The following is an 18332-nucleotide window of genomic DNA, read 5'->3' as shown; positions in this document are numbered from 1 at the left end:
TATTGGAATACACTTTAAAATCACAGCTATTACATGATACTTCAGCAAAGGTATACTCAAATACTGTAGGGCATTTGTTTGCTTAGTTTGAACGAGGGTGATGCTGGTGATGGAATATGTCTATCTGCCTTAGCTGGATCCAGATGGCAGCTGAGTCATCAAAACCACTAAGAATCATGCAAACTTCACATACTGACCCTTAATTAGAAAATCCCTCTGCTGCTATGTCCTTTCTACACGAAGTAATGATTTTTCCTGTTACTACTGTTCTAAGCAAAGCAAGATTCAAAGGAGTTATTTTTTGAGAGGGACACAGTGGTCTGTATTATGCAATCAAAACAAACCTCAAGAAATCTTATTGATTCATTGAGTCTTATTTTAGATGTAAAATTTGAACTTCCTGGATTGACTTTTATTGAGAAATATTCTTGTCTAAGTAGGCAATGGTTATAACTAGTAAAATGTTACCACTTGGAGCATGATGGCATGTCTTTTATTGTGTCCTTTTAATTCATGCTAACCAGCCATATACATTGAATATGAGCTGTTAACTTTAAAAAAAAATATTGGAACTCATAATTGCTCAGAAACATGAATATGCTTTTGGAGCTTACAGGGGAAACATTATGACAAGAACAAGAGACTTCTGTATCTTCTGATATAGAGGGGTATTAGAGCTCTTCATATAACTTGATGAGAATTTTCTGCATCTTGGCAGAGTGACTGCAGAACTGATTTCTTCTTCCTGGTCCTGATGAACCTATTTTCATGTCTTTAGTGCTGCCCTATCCTGCCTGTACATGAGAGAAGAAAGCAAGTGGCTTTTTCACTGGACCAACTCAGCTGGTACCAAGAAGTATTCGAAGCAATGTGAAAAATTATCTCAAATACAAATGTGTTATCTGTGACAAGGGAAAACCAAATTCTCCCAGCAATAGGCACACCAGTAGAATAAAGTGCAATTCAGTAACAGCTTTCTCACATAGAAACTCTCATTTTTAATCCATATCACTTGTGACACTAGGTGCTAAGCAGGCAGCCCATGGTCTGAGCAGCATTTTACAGCTGATGTCGTAGCTGCCAGAATAGGTAGAGTAGATGATCTGGCTGTGCAGTCCTTGGCCTGGATAGTTGAGACGCCAAGCCCCTGTGGATTTGGACTACTCTTACTACGACTGAGGATAGCTTTACTACTAGTAAACGCCAAGGAGTGAGGATGATAGAGAGCTGTGAGACAGACAATGGCAGTGTAGCAGAGGTGAGCTTATACAAGTTACTAAATAATCTGGAGAATCAACAGTAGCTCTGCCAAAGTGGCTGTGCAGTCTGATAACTGCAGAAGAGAGCAAACCTGATGCTCCCTTAACAGTCCTTGGGGAGAGCTGAAAGTCCCTGAAGATGGTTCAAGTTATTCAATGAGATGAGCAGGGATTTGTCTGAAGTCACAGGGTTGACTGTGTGCCATTAGCCGATGTTAAATATAAAAGTGTTTCTAAAATCCCAGCCTTTGGTCAGCTTACTCAGGCTTCAGTAAGGTCCTTGCCTTATCTGGAGAGCCACAGCTGTGACCATGAACATAAATACTCTTCTTTCTTCCACAATACCAAACAGGGATAACTCTTTTGTGAACAGAAGGGTACTGCCCTTTTATGAAAGGTGACCTGGTGATTTAAATGCCCCCCAGGAGTACAGCTGCATCTTCAGGCCTCATTTCCACCTCCCAGGAAACTTATTTCTTTTACCATCCTGTGCTTTCATGGAAGATGAATGACTCTCCATCCCTCCTGCTGAATGTGCCAATATATACATCTTCTTTGCCTCAGTCTTCACTGGCAGTCTCTCTTCCCACACCTCTCAAGTGGATGGACTGCAAGATGGGGACTGGAGGAGCAAAGTCCCTCCTACTGTAAGAGAAGATCAGGTTTGTGACCACCTGAGGAATCCGAACATGCACAAGTCTATGGGACCTGATGAGATGCATCCCAGAGTCCTGAGGGAATTGGCTGACATAGCTGCCAAGCCACTCTCCATGCTATTTGAAAAGTCATGGCAGTCAGGTGAAGTCTGTGAATACTGGAAAAAGGGAAACATTGCACCCATTTTTAAAAAAGGTAGCAAGGAGGACCCTGGAACTACAGACCTATCAGCCTCACCTCCATGCTTGGGACGATCATGGAGCAGATCCTCCTAGAAGCTATACTAAGGCACATGGAGGACAGGGAGGTGATTCAAGACAGTCAGCATGGCTTCACCACGGGCAAGTCCTGCCTGACCAACCCAGTGGCCTTCTATGATGGAGTGACTACATCAGTAGACGAAGGGCTACTGATCTCATCTATCTGGACTTCCGTAAGGCCATTGACATGGCTCCCACAATATCCTTCTCTCTAAATTGGAGAGATATGGATTTGATGGGTGGAGTGTTCGGTGGATGAGGAATTGGTTGGATGGTCGCACCCAGAGGGTAGTGGTCAACAGCTCCATGTCCAGACGGAGACAGTTGACAACTAGTGTCTCTCAGGCGTCTGTACTGGGACCAGTACTGTTTAATATCTTCATCGATGACACAGACAGTGGGATCAAGTGCACCCTCAGCAAGTTTGCAGACGACACCAAGTTTTGAGGTGCAACTGACATGCCTGAGGGATGGGATGCCATCCAGAGGGACCTGAACAAGTTTAATCAGTGGGCCCATGTGAACCTGGCAAGGTTCAACAAGGCCAAGTGCAGGGTCCTGCACCTGGGTCAGGGCAACCCCCAGTATCAGTACAGGCTGGGGGGATGAAGGGATTGAGAGCAGCCCTGCCGAGAAGGACTTGGGGGTACTGGTGGATGAAAAGCTGGACATGAGCCAGCAATGTACGCTCGCAGCCCAGAAGGCCAACCAAATCCTGGGCTGCATCAAAAGCAGCATGGCCAGCAGGTCAAGGGAGGGGATTCTGCCTCTCTACTGTGCTCTGGTGAGACCCTACCTGGAGTCCTGTGTCCAGCTCTGGAGCCCTCAGCACAGGAAAGACATGGACCTGTTGGAGAGGGTCCAGAGGAGGCCACAAAATTGATCAGAGGGATGGAACACCTCTCCTATGACGAAAGACTGAGAGTTGGGGTTGTTCAGCCTGGAGAAGAGAAGGCTCTGGGGAGACCTTATTGCAGCCTGCCAGTACTTAAAGGCTGCTTATAAGAAAGGTGGTTCAGAGTTTTTAGCAGGGCCTGTAGAGATAGGACAAGGGGTAATGGTTTTAAACTAAAAAAGGGCAGATTTAGACTAGGTATAAGGAAGAAATTTTCCACAATGAGGGTGGTGAAACCCTGGAACTGGTTGCCCAGAGAAGTTGTGGATGCCCCTCCCTGGAAACATTCAAGGCCAGGCTGGACAGGGCTCTGAGCAACTTGATCTAGTTGAAGATGTCCCTGCTCATTGCAGGGGGGTGGGACTAGATGGCCTTAAAAGGTCCCTTCCCTCCCAAACTATTATATGATTTTATGATTCTATGATACAAAAGTTGAGACTCATTGAGTGAAAGAGTATGTGTACAACAGCAAGCATGAGGTGTAGACTCCAGGCACTTGATATAGACTGGGAACTGGAGGTCCAGCTTCTGCTCCAAATCAACTTCTAAATTTCACAATAAAAGCCCATGGGGCCAGCCCAACATGCAGGGACTTCAGTAACACTGATATACAACTAATAAAAAAAATGTGGCACCTATAGATTTATGCATAAAGGAGTAAGCAGCGTGTTGAATGGGAGTTTTCAGGATCATTCCGAACCTATTTCTACCTAAGTTTCACCAAATGCATCCAAGTGCTTATCCTTTCCTAGGGTCAATTTGCAGAGACAAGCAGCACTTAGATGTGAACTAATGTTGAAATACTATCTATAATGAGCTTGGGATTCAGATCCAGCGTGCAACAATCTGAAAATGGATATCCTGAGTTTCTTAGGGTCCCAGGATTGTTTTGCTGAATAAAAACAGCTTCGAACAATTTTATCTTTTAATCAACAGTCCAGACATATACTAATAAAATCATATTAATGATAAAATTTCATTTTGGAGTATTCATACAAGGAAATAAAACACTGTTGTAATGAAATCTACCAACCACCAAAAGCCAGACTCTTCTACCCTGCTCTTCTCTGCACTTGTGGAAATCTGCAGTTGCTTCCCTGACTTTAGAGGCAGAATTAACACTTGTAGGGGTGTAAATCAAAGCAGAATCCAAGCTTTGTTTGTAATTATGCACTTCGACTGTATAAATAAACTCAGTATGCAGCTGCTGTGATTTTTCTTTTTTAAAGGCAGCTTGCATTTAATTTGAAAATATGGCCAAGCCTAATTTACCTCTCATTTTATTTTGGGATTTCTAAAAATATGGAATGACAAATGCTAGTTCAGGTAATGGTATTAATTAAAAATCTCAAATACGGAGCTCAAAAAGAGAAACACTCACATGAAATAGCTTATGTTAGCCTTTAAATGAGATTTCTCATCAGACTGTCTCCTGTGTCCTACATTCAAAGGGCATTTACAGATTTTCACTATGAATAAGAAAAAAAAGAGGAGAAATAATGTCTCTAAATGGGATCATAACTGTGTTTCTTTTCTAAAATGTTGTATCACATCTGTTTTACTTGGACAGTAGAAGCCTACACTTTACCGAGACAATAAAACAGAAAAATAAAATCACAGCAAATGGAAAATCCAACTCTTTAGCACACCTAAAAGGCCAGACTATCACCTGGAAATTGAAAGTAAGGCACTGTTATCCAAATCATTCAAAACATAAACAGCCGTCACAGAGATTTACCTGACTGCCATAAAAGCTAGTGGTTTATCCTCCATATTTTGGGTTTATTTTTTTGAAAGTATGTTCTGAAAAGAACTGCAAGTCATTTACTAGCTTTTCCATGGTGTCACTGTTAATCATCAAACTTCCACGGAATGGGGATTTTGCTTCTATTTTTGAGAAAAGGTGATCCTCAAATAATATGAATTGTGCCCAGGAGATGCTCTTCTGTTCCCAGGTGTGTAAGGTTGCTTTCATAGATGCATTGCCCATAGTCAGTGCAGCACTTGTGTCAGTGGCTAGAGGCTTTTTGAACAGGTCAGATCTCTTTGGTTCCTGACAGGTCTATTCTGTTACTGTTTTGTCCCTACTTTAAAATTTCATGTTACATTTCTTTATGTGATTTCTTCAGCAATTACCTTTTCCATTTCTTTTCCTTCAACAAGAAACTAACTTTTCTTAGTCTTAGGGAGCTGGAGAATGGCAGTAGAGGAGGAAAGATTCCTTCTCCACTTCCCTGACAATATTCAACCTTACAGCTACTAAGCATAATTTCATAGCGTAATATAGATTGAAAAGGACATCCAAAGGTCATCTGGTCCAAAACCCAACTCAAAGCAGGTCTTAGATGATGTTGCTCAGTGTCTTGTCTAATTGAGTTTTGAATACCTCCAGGTGTGGAGATCCCACAACCTCTCTGGATAATGCACTCCAGTATTCGTCTACCCTTCTGGTGTAAAAAATTATCTTTACTCTTTATACTTAATATCCATGTCCCCAGACCTTTGCTGCCTGTAAAGCTCCAAATATTATGTTTAGGCTGTAATTAATATTGTTTTAAAATAATATAAACTGTAATTAATTAATTGTAAAAGTATGCAATAAAAGGGAAGGAATGGACTCAGTGATTCAGGATATTCCTTTCAGTCTTGTCTATGAGTGGGATTTAGATTTTAGAGATTCATAAATATGGATCTGCATGTGAACTAGGTGTCTAAACTCCAATTACAGTCAATGGGGACCTAGGATGGGATTCAATTGCCCTTATGTAAGCTTTTAACACTGTTTGAATTGCCCTCAGGTATCCTACCCCAGAAGGGCACATGCCCCATAGGCCATATGCCACCTCTGCCAGGCCCACGTAGGCATTTCTCATACCCTAGAGAACCTGAAATGACACCAGACACCTACGGGAAGCGCTATAGAAATACCTCGTATACATTGTTGATTGAACTACTGAAATAGGATGTGGCATAAATGGCCAATGACCTACAGCTAAATGATTACATTCAAAGGCTTGTGGTACAATGACGAATACCGTGTGAACTTCTTCGTTGTCATCTCCCCACTTTTGGCAGCAATATGCTTAAACATTCAAAAACAGAAGACACAGCAAACTTTCAGCTTTCTGCAGCGCACCAGTTTTCCAACTCTTTCTTCAATAACAAGGTCACAAGTATGAACCATCCAAAGGGCACATGTGACAAGTCAGTTCTGTTCTCTGTACATGTACATGTGAAAGGAAAATTACCTAATAACTTCAGGTTTTATCCCTCAGGATTACTTCACAGTACATATTTTTCCACATTTCTATTGTGCCATTAATCTTTATCCTGTGCCTTCTGCAGAAACTTCTTTTCTCCTCCCACGAAGGCTGACAGGCTCCCGCTTTCCAAGGGGTCACAGGTTGCAGAGGAATCCACAGAAACAGGAAACCAGGCTTCCTCAGTCAGTTTCGAAACACCAAAACCTGTTTCCTTTCTACAAAAATAAAGCCTGTTAGGGCATCCTCTGGGTAGGCTCAGTGTATGAGCAGCAGCTCAGGAGGGAGAAGTTACAGGATTCCTTGCTTGGGAAATAAACGTGAGATAACTTATAGCATTTAAAACCAGCAGAATGAAAGAGATAATCTTCTTGCTGCTCCTATTGCACTTACAGAGTGGCAGCATTGGATTTAATACTCCCAGAAAGCTCTGGACCACAGGCCAGGGTGTTGAAACCCAGACAAGTCACTCAGACTTGACTCCATCTCCAACGACAACTGTGGGGTCACCCCATTCTGATATCCAATCTGCCGAAGTGAATCCCTCACAGGGACCTCCTGTTGTATCTTCAGCCAAGACTCTGGAAATGGAAAAAGTGAAGGAAACCTCCAATCCTACAACCTCTACCCATGCAAACCAGTCAAATGGACACAGCGATGGTGACTCTGACAAAGATAAGATGGGAAGGTCATCTAGCAGCAAAGGGACATCTCTACAGAGCAATGCTAGAGAGGTCCCTCTCCAGCAAGAGGTCACTACAAGCCAGGATACAGCTACAGGGAACAGATCTGTCACATCGTCATCCCACAGGACTGGTATCACCAGCACCCAGCAGGATGCCAACTCCAAAGCATCCGGCTTTGAAACTACCAGAGGAAAGTAAGGAAAGCTACATATTTTTTCTTGTCTCCTATGTACTGCTTAGGAATTGTTATTTCCCTGTTCCCAGTGAAATAATTGGCAAAAGTTCTAGTGATTTCAGTAAAATTGTTTTCTGAACTTAAAGATGACCATCTGAAACAAGCAAGGGACCAAATCTGCAGTATTTACTCTGTCAAAACCATATATTTGTAACTGTAAATGCTGCAATATTTTATTGCTCAGGGTAGTTATCTCAAAATCAACAGGAAAATCATTATCACATATTTACCAATATGTGGTACATACGATACATACATGTATACATATATACATACAATAGATGCCTCCTTGTTTTATGCACAGTAAATTTTTGTTGTGGGTCTTTTTTTGTAAATGCATTTTTTCATTTGGAATCTATTAAAAATGATTGTGTTTGTAAACTTCTCCACTAAGTTGAAAATACAAGCAATTAAGAGTACAAAATGCATCGATGCCTGACAATTTGAAATACCTCATTCTGTGATAAAAACTTATGAAAAGTAGCATTGCAGGTGAATGTGCATTCAGAACTATATAACTTAATACATAACAGCTATGCATAACAGAGTATATCAAATTGTACTGTCTAGTTTTATAGCTCTGGAACACTCATTTATTTTCTTTGTTCCACAATGTCTTCAATTCTCAATGGGGATGTTAATACTGACTTTGGAGATATTGCAAGGTTCACTTAACTGCTTATATATATTCAGATATTGGTAGAAAATGGAAGACACAAAGGATTGGTTGTTTTCCATAGTATTTATAGAGAGTGGGTTTTCAGAATATAGATTTATTCTTTTGATAGTACTTGTCCAAATGTTAGCATCCAAAAGGAGGGAAAACTCTCTCAAATTCACACAAAAGAGAATAAATCAACTCTTAGAAATACTCCTACAATTATCTTGTTATGTGTGGCTGTGAGCTAATGTTCCTTCAACTCAAAGAAAAGATTCCCATTGACCTGAAGATGTTTTGGATCATGCATAAGTGAAATGATGCCACAAAGACCCAAAGGAAAGGAGTCTTTTGCCTCCTCTTGGAAGGGATACCCCAGTAAGGAGCTGTTTTTCCCAGATAGCTTTCCTGGCATACTCCTTCAGTTATGAGTGACATCTGTTACACCACCTTATTACAATGTTTGGCAGAGTGTCTGACTTAACCTGAGTTAAATGGGTTCTCTTTACAAGTGAGAGCTGATAACTCATCTTCATTAAAATAGGTCTTAATGTATTGCTAACCTTAGAGTCTTTATCTTTCTCAGCTTTTTTCAAAAATAGTATTCCAGTGAAATTAATCTTCAGAAAAACTCTGAATCGGCAGGTATTGTTTCTACCTTTTACATAAGATATAAATATTGAAAGCAAAACCTTAGTCTCTAGTTAACAAGGTCTCATATTTTATTTATCACAATGGGATGTAGCTGCAATGCAGAGAGGCAAAATAAGCAAATCTTTTATTGTCTAGCACCTTATTCCATGAATAGCCGAGGAGCAACCTGCTGCGCAATATCACAGAATCACAGAATCACTAAGGTTGGAAAGGACCTTCAAGATCATCAAATCCAATCATTAATCCAGCACCACTGTGTCCCCTAAACCATGTCCTGAAGCGCCACATCCACATGTTTTTTGAACACTTCCAGAGATGGTGACTCCACCACCTCCCTGGGCAGCCTGTTCCAATGCCTGACCACCCTCTCAGTGAAGAAATTTTTCCTAATATCCAATCTAAACCTCCTCTGGCGCAACTGGAGGCCATTTCCTCTCATCCTATTGCTGGTTACTTGGGAGGAGAGACCAACACGCATGTCACTACAACCCCCTTTCAGGTAGTTGTAGAGAGCGATAAGGTCTCCCCTCAGCCTCTTTTTCTCCAGACTGAACAACCTCAGTTCCCTCAGCCGCTCCTCATAAGACTTGTGCTTCAGACCCCTCACCAGCTTCGTTGCCCTTCTCTGGACACGCTCCAGCACCTCAACATCTTTCTTGTAGCGAGGGGCCCAAAACTGAACGCAGGATTCGAGGTGCGGCCTCACCAGGGCCGAGTACAGGGGCACAATCACTTCCCTACTCCTGCTGGCCACACCATTTCTGATACAGGCCAGGACGCTGTTGGCCTTCTTGGCCACCTGGGCACACTGCCGGCTCATGTTCAGCCGGCTGTCAACCAGCACCCCCAGGTCCCTTTCTGCTGGGCAGCTCTCCAGCCACTCCTCCCCAAGCCTGTAGCGTTGCATGGGGTTGTTGTGACCGAAGGGCAGGACCCAGCACTTGGGCTTATTAAACCTCATGCAGTTGGCCTCGGCCCATCGATCCAGCCTGTCCAGATCCCTCTGCAGAGACCATAAATGTAATCTTTTTTTTTTTTAGTCCATTGAGCAATTTAGCGATAAATGTAGGACTGCCTATCAAAGTTACAGGAATGTGTAGCAGCATGAAACCCCAGCCTAAACCAGAATGCTGAATCCCCACTCTCTCAAACTGCTGGGCTACATTGCCTCTCTCTCGCAAATGTCTACCTTTCTGGGTGTGTCTTGATCCTTTTCACATTAAGATTCTTGTGTTACAAGCCTGGTCTTCCTGCTGCATACAAGTGTTTTTACAATCAGCTAAAGGGGATTTGAGCTTTTCTTCCAGTTTTGTCACTGACCTGGACTGTGACTTAAGTCAGTCACTTCATTATTCTGTCTCCCTTTCCTTATGAATTAGACCTGCATGAATAATAAAGTCTCTTGTGACTAATTTTTTTTTTAGTAAAGTCATGAAAACATGCCAAGTCTAAGTGTGCTCAGTGTTACCAATACTGCTGTGAAACACCTGGAAAGCTACTGCTGAGAAACAATGCATAAGAACACCAGCATTTTTATTTATTATCTGCAGGTGTTGTCAACTACACCCTAAATCCATTTCTAGCAAATGTGTTTTTTTTTTTAATAAAAAAAGCATCTTTATTGCAAATGAAGTAAAAGACATGCTGTAAAACTTCCAATAAAGACACACAGCTTGCTTTGAGCTTTACTCGTTTAATGCCTGAGCACAGCATGAATGACTCCATAGCAGATTTCATAGTTGTAAAGTGTACTACCTCTGAGGAAATTTGGAAGCATAAGTTGCTTTTTGGTTTTACTTTGAATTAAAGCAACGCTTATGTTATAGTTTGTATTCCAACATGAATTTTTGAGTGACCTTGCAGGAACTGCATGACTGTAATCCTTTATGGCAACCCATTGTGCTAACATATGTGCAGAGATGCTGATGTTAAGAGGCTCCATAGAGAAGGAACAATAGATGGAGGTCAGGGAGAGACAAGAGGAAGGAAAACAAAACAAGAATGAGCATTTGTTTTTTAATATATTTATAAATAAAAAAATAGCAATATATATACTTTGTTGGAGAGTCTCCAGGGCTGTCAGATTACCCACAAGGTACAATATGTGCCCATTGTACAAGCTTAATTACCCAAATACCCCTTTCTGAAGGAGGTCGTGTGCCTTACTGACTTAATTACAACAATAATACCCTTGCTATTGCTACCCTAGATTATCTGAGGACAATGTTATGTACACGTATCACAGGCATACTAGAGCTAGATTAGAAAAAAATTCTTCTGGTTCATTCGATTTTTGCAAAATTCCCTTTAAAACGTCAGAAGAGCATGATCTGGAAGTATTTAATGGATTTTCAAAGTCTGCACCTGATTAATTTTTCTGACAGCCACCAAGAGTGGCAGGTAGGACACACTCAGACACGGCAGTTAGCATCATCCCAGAGCCCAAATTGTCACACGCAGCCGTGGTGATGCTGCAGTGCCAAGATCAAGCTGGGAAGGCAAATCAGTGAGTCAGGATCAGGCGTGCTGATGGTGACCAGGGTGAGACACAGCCCAGTGATCACTGGGCAAGTCCATAGTGATGGGGCAAGGTCATAGTTAGGCCAGGATGTCAGCTTGCAGGTCAGGATTGGCACAGGCGCAATGTAGCGTGAACTTTAGTGAGGCTCCTGAGCCCATGGGCAGGGTGTATGGTTGGTGACCCCAGGCCAGGGTGAATAAAACCCACAAGTGCCATCAGGGTTGTGACAAGTTTTATTGGAAGAAATGCATTATTAGAACTGTCAGAATAAATTCATATTTTTTTCCTACTGAAACAGAAACATATTTACCAAAGACCATGACTTCACTTTAAAAACCTTGTCTCAGGTTGGCTTTTCGGGTTCCAGCAGAACTTCTGGGGGCAGAGACATACTGCAACAGGCAGTCTCCTGATGAGGAGTAGAGTCAGTAGGACTAAAGTCTTCAGATTCAAGATTCTGCTATTAATAAGGCAAAGCTTGGCTTTGAGCCTCTCCGTATCACATCCTGATGCGGTGTCTTAAGTGCTAAATATTGGGCATATCCTTATCTCTAAAACCACTAAACTTTTCCTTACAATTCACTGGAACGAAAATGCAATGAAATCCTGTTCTTTTGCAGTGAAGTGGAACAATTTTATAGTTAAGCTTAGAATAGGTGCAGGAAGACATAATTTATAGGTTCTGTAGCTACCTTCTCTCAAACCATTTCAGAAGAGTGGTTTCTCTGGTGAGGTATCCCCCATTCTGGGAGGGCCTGCACCCAAGCTTTCAGAAGGATAAGGAAACTTCATAGGAAGCACATCTGAAATGGCCTGGGCTGAAGGAAAAATCCTTTCTTCACTCCTAGCAATGAATTTCACTTGAGCTCTGAAATGTAAGGCTTGTGTCACTACAAACAAACATGCGTCTTCTTTTTTATTTCTACCTATCTCCAAATTTTCATGCTATCCATATCAATGAATAAAGAAATGCTAGAAAATTAGAGCTGTGCTTCAGCAGCAGAGAAAGATTTTTTCTAAAGTTCAGTGACATTAAATGTGAGCACCAATTTGGTGTCAAAGAAGAAAATTGATGATACATTCTTTTCAATTGAGTTCAGGTGAGATAGATACATCTTTTTTTAGCCTATGGAGTGAGAGGATTGCAGTATTTCACTGTATAAAGCAGCGTAAATAACAGTGGTTCTATGGAGCAAGTCTGAGTCTCATTCCTGAGACTAGCACACCCATCCTTCCATTCTGAACCCAATTTTACTAATTACTATTCAAGGCAGCTCCTGAATACGTGAGGCATTCATTCAGGCTGTAAATTAACCACACTATCTCCACGTTGTTGGAGGGCTCTACATTACTCTTTTCTCTTAGTATGTGTATATTACACATTTTCCAATTATCATGAATCCACTGAGGGTCTTCATAGACTTCCCTTGCTGTTACCTCGGGTAGTGGTGAGGTGACAGTATTTTATTACTAAGCGCAGAAGGGTTTAATAAAGTCAGCACCAGGGACAGATTTGCTCAGCTGTCACATGTGGTAGGAGTGCTGAAATATTTCATTCTCATGACCAGACCTCTGCATTTGTCCATGGGAATTGCTTTTCCCTGTATCAGCTTGGTAGAATTTCTAGTGTACTGACAAATTAAAATGAATGGTTAAGCTCAGCACATGGTTCAAATACACAAGACATGTAGAAACCTGATTTAACTGCCTAGTTAATGCAAGGTTCACAGTCTCTTTTGATCATGTCACTTTTTAATGGAGCAGACAGAACAATTCTTGAATCAATTTCTTAAAACTTTCCATCACCTTGCATTTACAATAAATAAAGTCATGCATGGCTTAGGTTTCTGCCTCACTTGGTATATTCACTGTGACCTGGAAGGAGAAACCTCTCACACTGGTACTTAGGTTGCCTTGGTGGCTAAGTGTCAGAGGATGTTTGATGAGCAGTGCTTGCTTTGCCCTGACAATATTGTATTCCAGCCGTGCAAAAGACCTTCTTCTCCAGCAGCATTTTGAGCGTACTTCTGACACGTGGCTGTAAGCCCATAATCTAATTTTCCTACACATGCTGAATGCAGTGTTACTTCTATTGCAGTCCTAAAGACCAAAGCAAATCATTCACCCAAGTGCTGGAATTCACTACTTTATCACTATTATTTCATCCACAGAATAAATAAGGCAATGGACATAATTATGCAGTTCCCTAATGATGCACGTGGCATGGTACCAAGAAAATATAACTGTCCAAAGAGAATTTTAATGCAAATATTTAGAGATTAGTGCTGTCTTCTGCTAAATACAGAAGTAAAACAGTTAACAAGTGACTGAGACTGCTGGTGTGAAGTAGCAAAACGCCTTACTGCATCGTGCAGATTAGGCACTATTGCACACTGTACAGCAATACTGGTATAGGGCAAGAGCTGCACAAGGTCCATGTAATTCATAGACCTTTTGTTTATATCAGTGCTATTATACCCCATGCACTGAGGAAATTTTTCTGACTGCTGATGTCCCATGCACAGAATGAATTAAAAGATCCGTTTGCTCCAATGTGGTGGTCACTTCTCAAGCAGTTCCAGTTCCTGGGTGGGAACGGGCCATTGCACGAGATGGTTTGCCCAGCTTGCACTGCCTCCCAGAGGGACCCTGTAGGATGTTTTGTCTTTCAGGGAGAGAAGAAATTGTAAACACAATTCCATTTATGGGCCATACAGTTCTGAACTGTAGGTGATGAAATAATAATTTCTGAAAACTAGACAAAAAAAACAGGAAATAACAAAATCCAAAGTTCTGGTTTTCTGAGATAGCCTTTCAGTGATGATGGTAAGGCAGAGTTATGACAGATTGTTTTCAGTAGCACAGGAAACAGCACTGGGAAAAAAAATTCACATCTCCACCCAGGCTGCTTTTGAGACACTCACAAGGTACTTAGAAAAGACAAAAAGCCCCAGCATCTTTTTCTCTTAGCCTCCTCAAAGTCTGGTTATTTAGTTTTCCCGTGATCTGATTCAGATAAGGCACTACTATACCTTCAGATGATGTCTGAAGTTTTTAATGAATATAATAAAGGTTTCCGCTGATCTCATTACACTAACTACTGCATTAATGCTCATGCTTATCTTTGCTCTTGCTCTTTGTTTCATCTGTCATAGGAACAGCCAGGATGAGGAACAGCTGTTTCCCATCCCTGCTAGTGTCTCTTCACCCCACTGTGCAGGTTAGGATTACCGTAACAAACTGGACACAGCGTTAGGAGTTACCATCCAGCCACTGCAAACATTCAACTCTTTGCAGCATTTCATTTAAGCTACACCAGAAACATCTGCTCGAGTCTGCATAGAAAACATGCATTCTTGCAAATCTGAATATAATTAACATTTTAGAAAACTGATGCTAATTCCTAGAATAGTCATGGCAAGGAAAAGGAGAGCAGCAAGGTATCCCCATATGTTTTCCAAAGGCATTATCTGTGTTGCCAGTTAGAGAATGCAAGTGTTTCAAAAAACAATTTTTCTGCCAAATCTCAAAGCATCTATTCTGTGTTACAGTCCTGGTAAGTAACAACATAGGTCATGAGGAAAAAAGCCTGGGAAAAAAATCACCTTGAATTTCATGGACTTTGGCTCAGATCCTTTTTTTTCGAGAGTCCCCTAAGAAATCACCTAAGTCCCCTCAGTGACAGTGTAAAGATACAGCTCTGCATGAGTAAGTGGCAAATCAGGTACAAAGCAACTAGCAAGGCATTTAACCATTTAATGAAGCTAAATAAGAAAAGAGAAGCTGCCTAAAACAACGCTATAAACAGATTAAAAAACAACATTCATCCCTGGAATTGGGATGGATCTTCTTTTTTAACGTTTTCATTTTGTCACTTACCACGGTTTTTCTTTTTGGTCAGCATCTCTCAAAGTGGAGAAGCCATTACTGACAAACTGCAATTTCCTTTTCTGTAGATTAGAAAAGGACTAACAAACCAGTGAAAACCAGTACCACTGAAGGTCATCTGAGAAGCAGCGTCAGTAAACTAGACCAGAACTCATTTAATGAATTTTGTACTCTGGGTCAATTAGACGATGGAAGAGAAATTTATGTTCCAGAGGGAAAAAAGCACAATTAAGACCATTTTAAAGAGCAGTTTGTCTGGGTTTTCAAGTGTGTTTTACTGGATGATTTTCAAAGCAGATTAATGGATATCTTCTTAAAGGTCTAAATTCTATCTGTGAGAACATTTGATTATTTTGATGGGCTCTGAACACAGAGAGGGAGATAAGGTCTGAAAAAGCTGATCTGGTTTGCAACAAGACAACTTTTTAAATGCTGAAATAGATTGGTAAACTGCTAGATAGGTGGAAATTCTGAATTAATTTTTGCAGCACAAGCTAGGACACAAATTGGTCACAACAGTAAATAAAAACTTGGATGGGACAAAGAGGCTGTTCACAGTCCAAGGCTTCAGCATTGTACAGACAAAAAAAGGAAATGAATGATGAGAGTAGAATTTGTGTTTTGTAATAGACAGGACAAAATGTCAGGACCCTGAATCCTGAAAAAAAACATTAAACAAATGGTATGACTCCCCTCACCTGATACTTCGGTGTCAACAAGTCAGCTGTTTCTCAGGGCTAAAAACACATCGTACAGCATATTTTATCATATGCATATTGAATGCATTTTTCAGAGGCTGTCCAGGTTTTCCATCAGCATGTAAAACAGATTTCCCAGTTTGGTTTGTTTGGTCAGTCCCTAGTGTGTACCAAGTTTTTATTTCAGCTGGGATACATTTCAGAGCAAAGGAAGCTAGGCAGTGAACCTAAAAAATTAAGTAATTTTGGTTCAGGTTTATAACTTCTCTTTGAAATAGAGCTTATATTTTTGAGAGATGACTGATGTCCATTTAAAGATAGAGAATTTACTGTATCACTAGTATCAAAAAGTAAGAGGTCTCTGTAGTCAGTGGAGGTCAAAGGTAGTTTGGAAGTCATCCAAACTTGGCAGGTTGTTTAAAGCAAATTGAAAGTATATCTCAGCACTGTACTTTTATACAACCTAAATTCAGGGCCTATACTCTGATCTTCATGTAACAGTCTTTCAGACTAGGAAAGATCCTAGCTTTAAAAAAAAAAAAAAGATTTATTCTACACCATGTCATTGTATGTTTTTATGTATGAATGCACTTAACCTACTGTATTCAGAAGAACAACCAAAAGCAATAGATACATGAGCAAAGATCATAGTTCACAAAACCATAGGATTGCTTAGGTTGGAAGGAACCTCTGGAGGTCACTAGTCCAACCTCTTGCTCACAGCAGGGCCAGGTGTGAGATCAGACCAGGTTGCTCAGGGCTGGATCCAGTCAGGTACTGAGCTCCACGCTCTGGGCTGGTGATTGCACAACCTGCCTGTGCCCTGCTCCAGTGCCTGGGTGTCCTCATGGGGAACAAGTTTCTCATACTCAGTCTCAACCTCTCGTTTCAGTGTTGTCTCTTGTCCTCCTGCTTGGAATGGTCTAGCTCCAGCTTCTCAATAGCCTCCCTGTAGGGCCTGGGGGGAGGCTGTTAGGTGACCTCAAAGCTCTCCCTTCCCCAGCCCGGACAAGCCCTGGTCCCTCGGACTCTCCTCGCAAGGCATCTACTGGCTCCAGACGCTCGTAGCATCTTCTACATCGCCTTTGCTGAGGTGTAAAGGACAATACAAAATGCGAACAGGTGTAGAATCGAGATTAGTATTTCCTAAACTATTCTGTGAAATACGAGTAAGCTGTATACAACGTGAATGAGACACAACCACCAAGCTGTGCATGGACTTTAACAATGGCTCCAGCTCTGGGTCCTTTTGTATTCCTTCAGCAACACAATAATCTCATTTTCATGATTCAGTGATGTTCAGCTGTGGTGATTCAATAGCATTTCTATTAAAAGCCAGGTAATCTAATTTACTCACAGATAAAAATAACTCATTTTCAGATGTAACAGGAAAGGGGCAGAGCAAAATCTATACCCTTTGTGGCCCAACTGCCACCAGTGTTCCTGTTGAGTGGCTTTAGGACCACTTACAAGGATCTGTGCTTACAAGCAAGTGGAAGCAATGGTGTACAGGTATACCTGAAGCTCTGTACCTGGCAGTTTTTGTGAGGGATTGTTTTTTTCTTGGCAATGTACCCAAAGAACAGTTTACAGTGGAAATGCTCTGTGGAAAGGGGTCCTTGCAGTCTCATAAACTTCCACTCACCCTCTCACCCTAAGGAAATTATAATTTTTCGATGTTAGTGTACATTGTACTTCGCTTTTTCTCACAGCATCAAGAGGACTGGTTCAAAGCCTGCTGAAGTTAAATGGAAACATTTCCATTGACTGCGAATGTATTCAGAACAATCCTGTCATAGACCAAGTAACTTTACCAGCAAGCAGTCACAGCACTCCTTCTTCGGAGTTGAACAAGTTTATTTTATTCTTTTGCTGCCCTCCTTCGTCGAAGGCCCGCTGCTCTGCCTCATCAACCCCTGGGAGCTCAGCAAAAGGTGGCCGGGCCTTCCCTGACCATTGGTGCCAGTGAGCCGTACAACGCGATGAAGCTCCACTCGAGACTGTGCCCGAATTTACAGAGCCGCAACACCCACCCGGCCCGGCCCTCTCAGCAGGCGTGAGCGGGGTGGCGGTCACGGACAGACGCGCCCACACGGCCCCACTCGTCGCCGCGGCGCCACAGGCGCCTTAACCGCCACCGGCGGCTTCCCGCCTCTGTGGGCAGCGGCCGCCACCTGCCGGCCCTGCCTGGCAGCGTCTCAGGCCGCCTCGCCCCGCCTCACCGCGCCTCAGGCCCACCGCCCCTGTCCTCGCCATCGCGTCACGGCGCCCGGCGCTACCTCACGGCAGAGCCGGTAGCCGGCTGCCCTTTAGGGCCGGGGGAGGTCTTAGCCAGGTGCCGGCTTGCTAGCAGGGCAAATGGCGGAGGCTACCGCACCGTGATGGCAGCCCGCCCAGGGCGACGGCGTGAGCCACCCGCCGCTTCCCCGGCTGGGGCCCGGCGGCTCAGGCGGGGCACTCGGGCTGCCACCAAAGAAGTGGTAATGTAGAGCATAAGCCTTGCTAATTACGAATTAGACGAGGGGTTTAAGAGTGCTGGCAACACTCTTACAAAGCAGTGATGAGTTTAAGGGCCCTTGCGTGTTGTCAGGCACGTATCCCCTGAATCAGGAGCCAGGGATATATGTAAAAGCATGTGCTTATACAGCTACTTGAAACCAA

The 18332-nt window shown here is 42.3% G+C and overlaps 1 protein-coding gene across 1 annotated transcript in view; it reads left to right on the top strand.

The window, feature by feature from the left end:
* Positions 1-6684: 6684 nt before the first annotated feature.
* Positions 6685-18332, top strand: part of MMRN1 (multimerin 1) — a gene marked incomplete at both ends in the record, with an annotated part of 45814 nt that continues 34166 nt past the window's right edge. The window contains one exon of the mRNA XM_081999490.1: positions 6685-7211. Within this exon, the coding sequence (XP_081855616.1) occupies positions 6685-7211 (527 nt within the window). The remainder of the gene's footprint in view (positions 7212-18332) is intronic.

The sequence above is a fragment of the Phaethon aethereus genome (assembly GCF_964289735.1).
Source record: "Phaethon aethereus genome assembly, chromosome: 4".
In the NCBI taxonomy this organism is placed as follows: domain Eukaryota; kingdom Metazoa; phylum Chordata; class Aves; order Phaethontiformes; family Phaethontidae; genus Phaethon; species Phaethon aethereus.
This window is presented reverse-complemented; position numbering and strand designations above follow the sequence as displayed.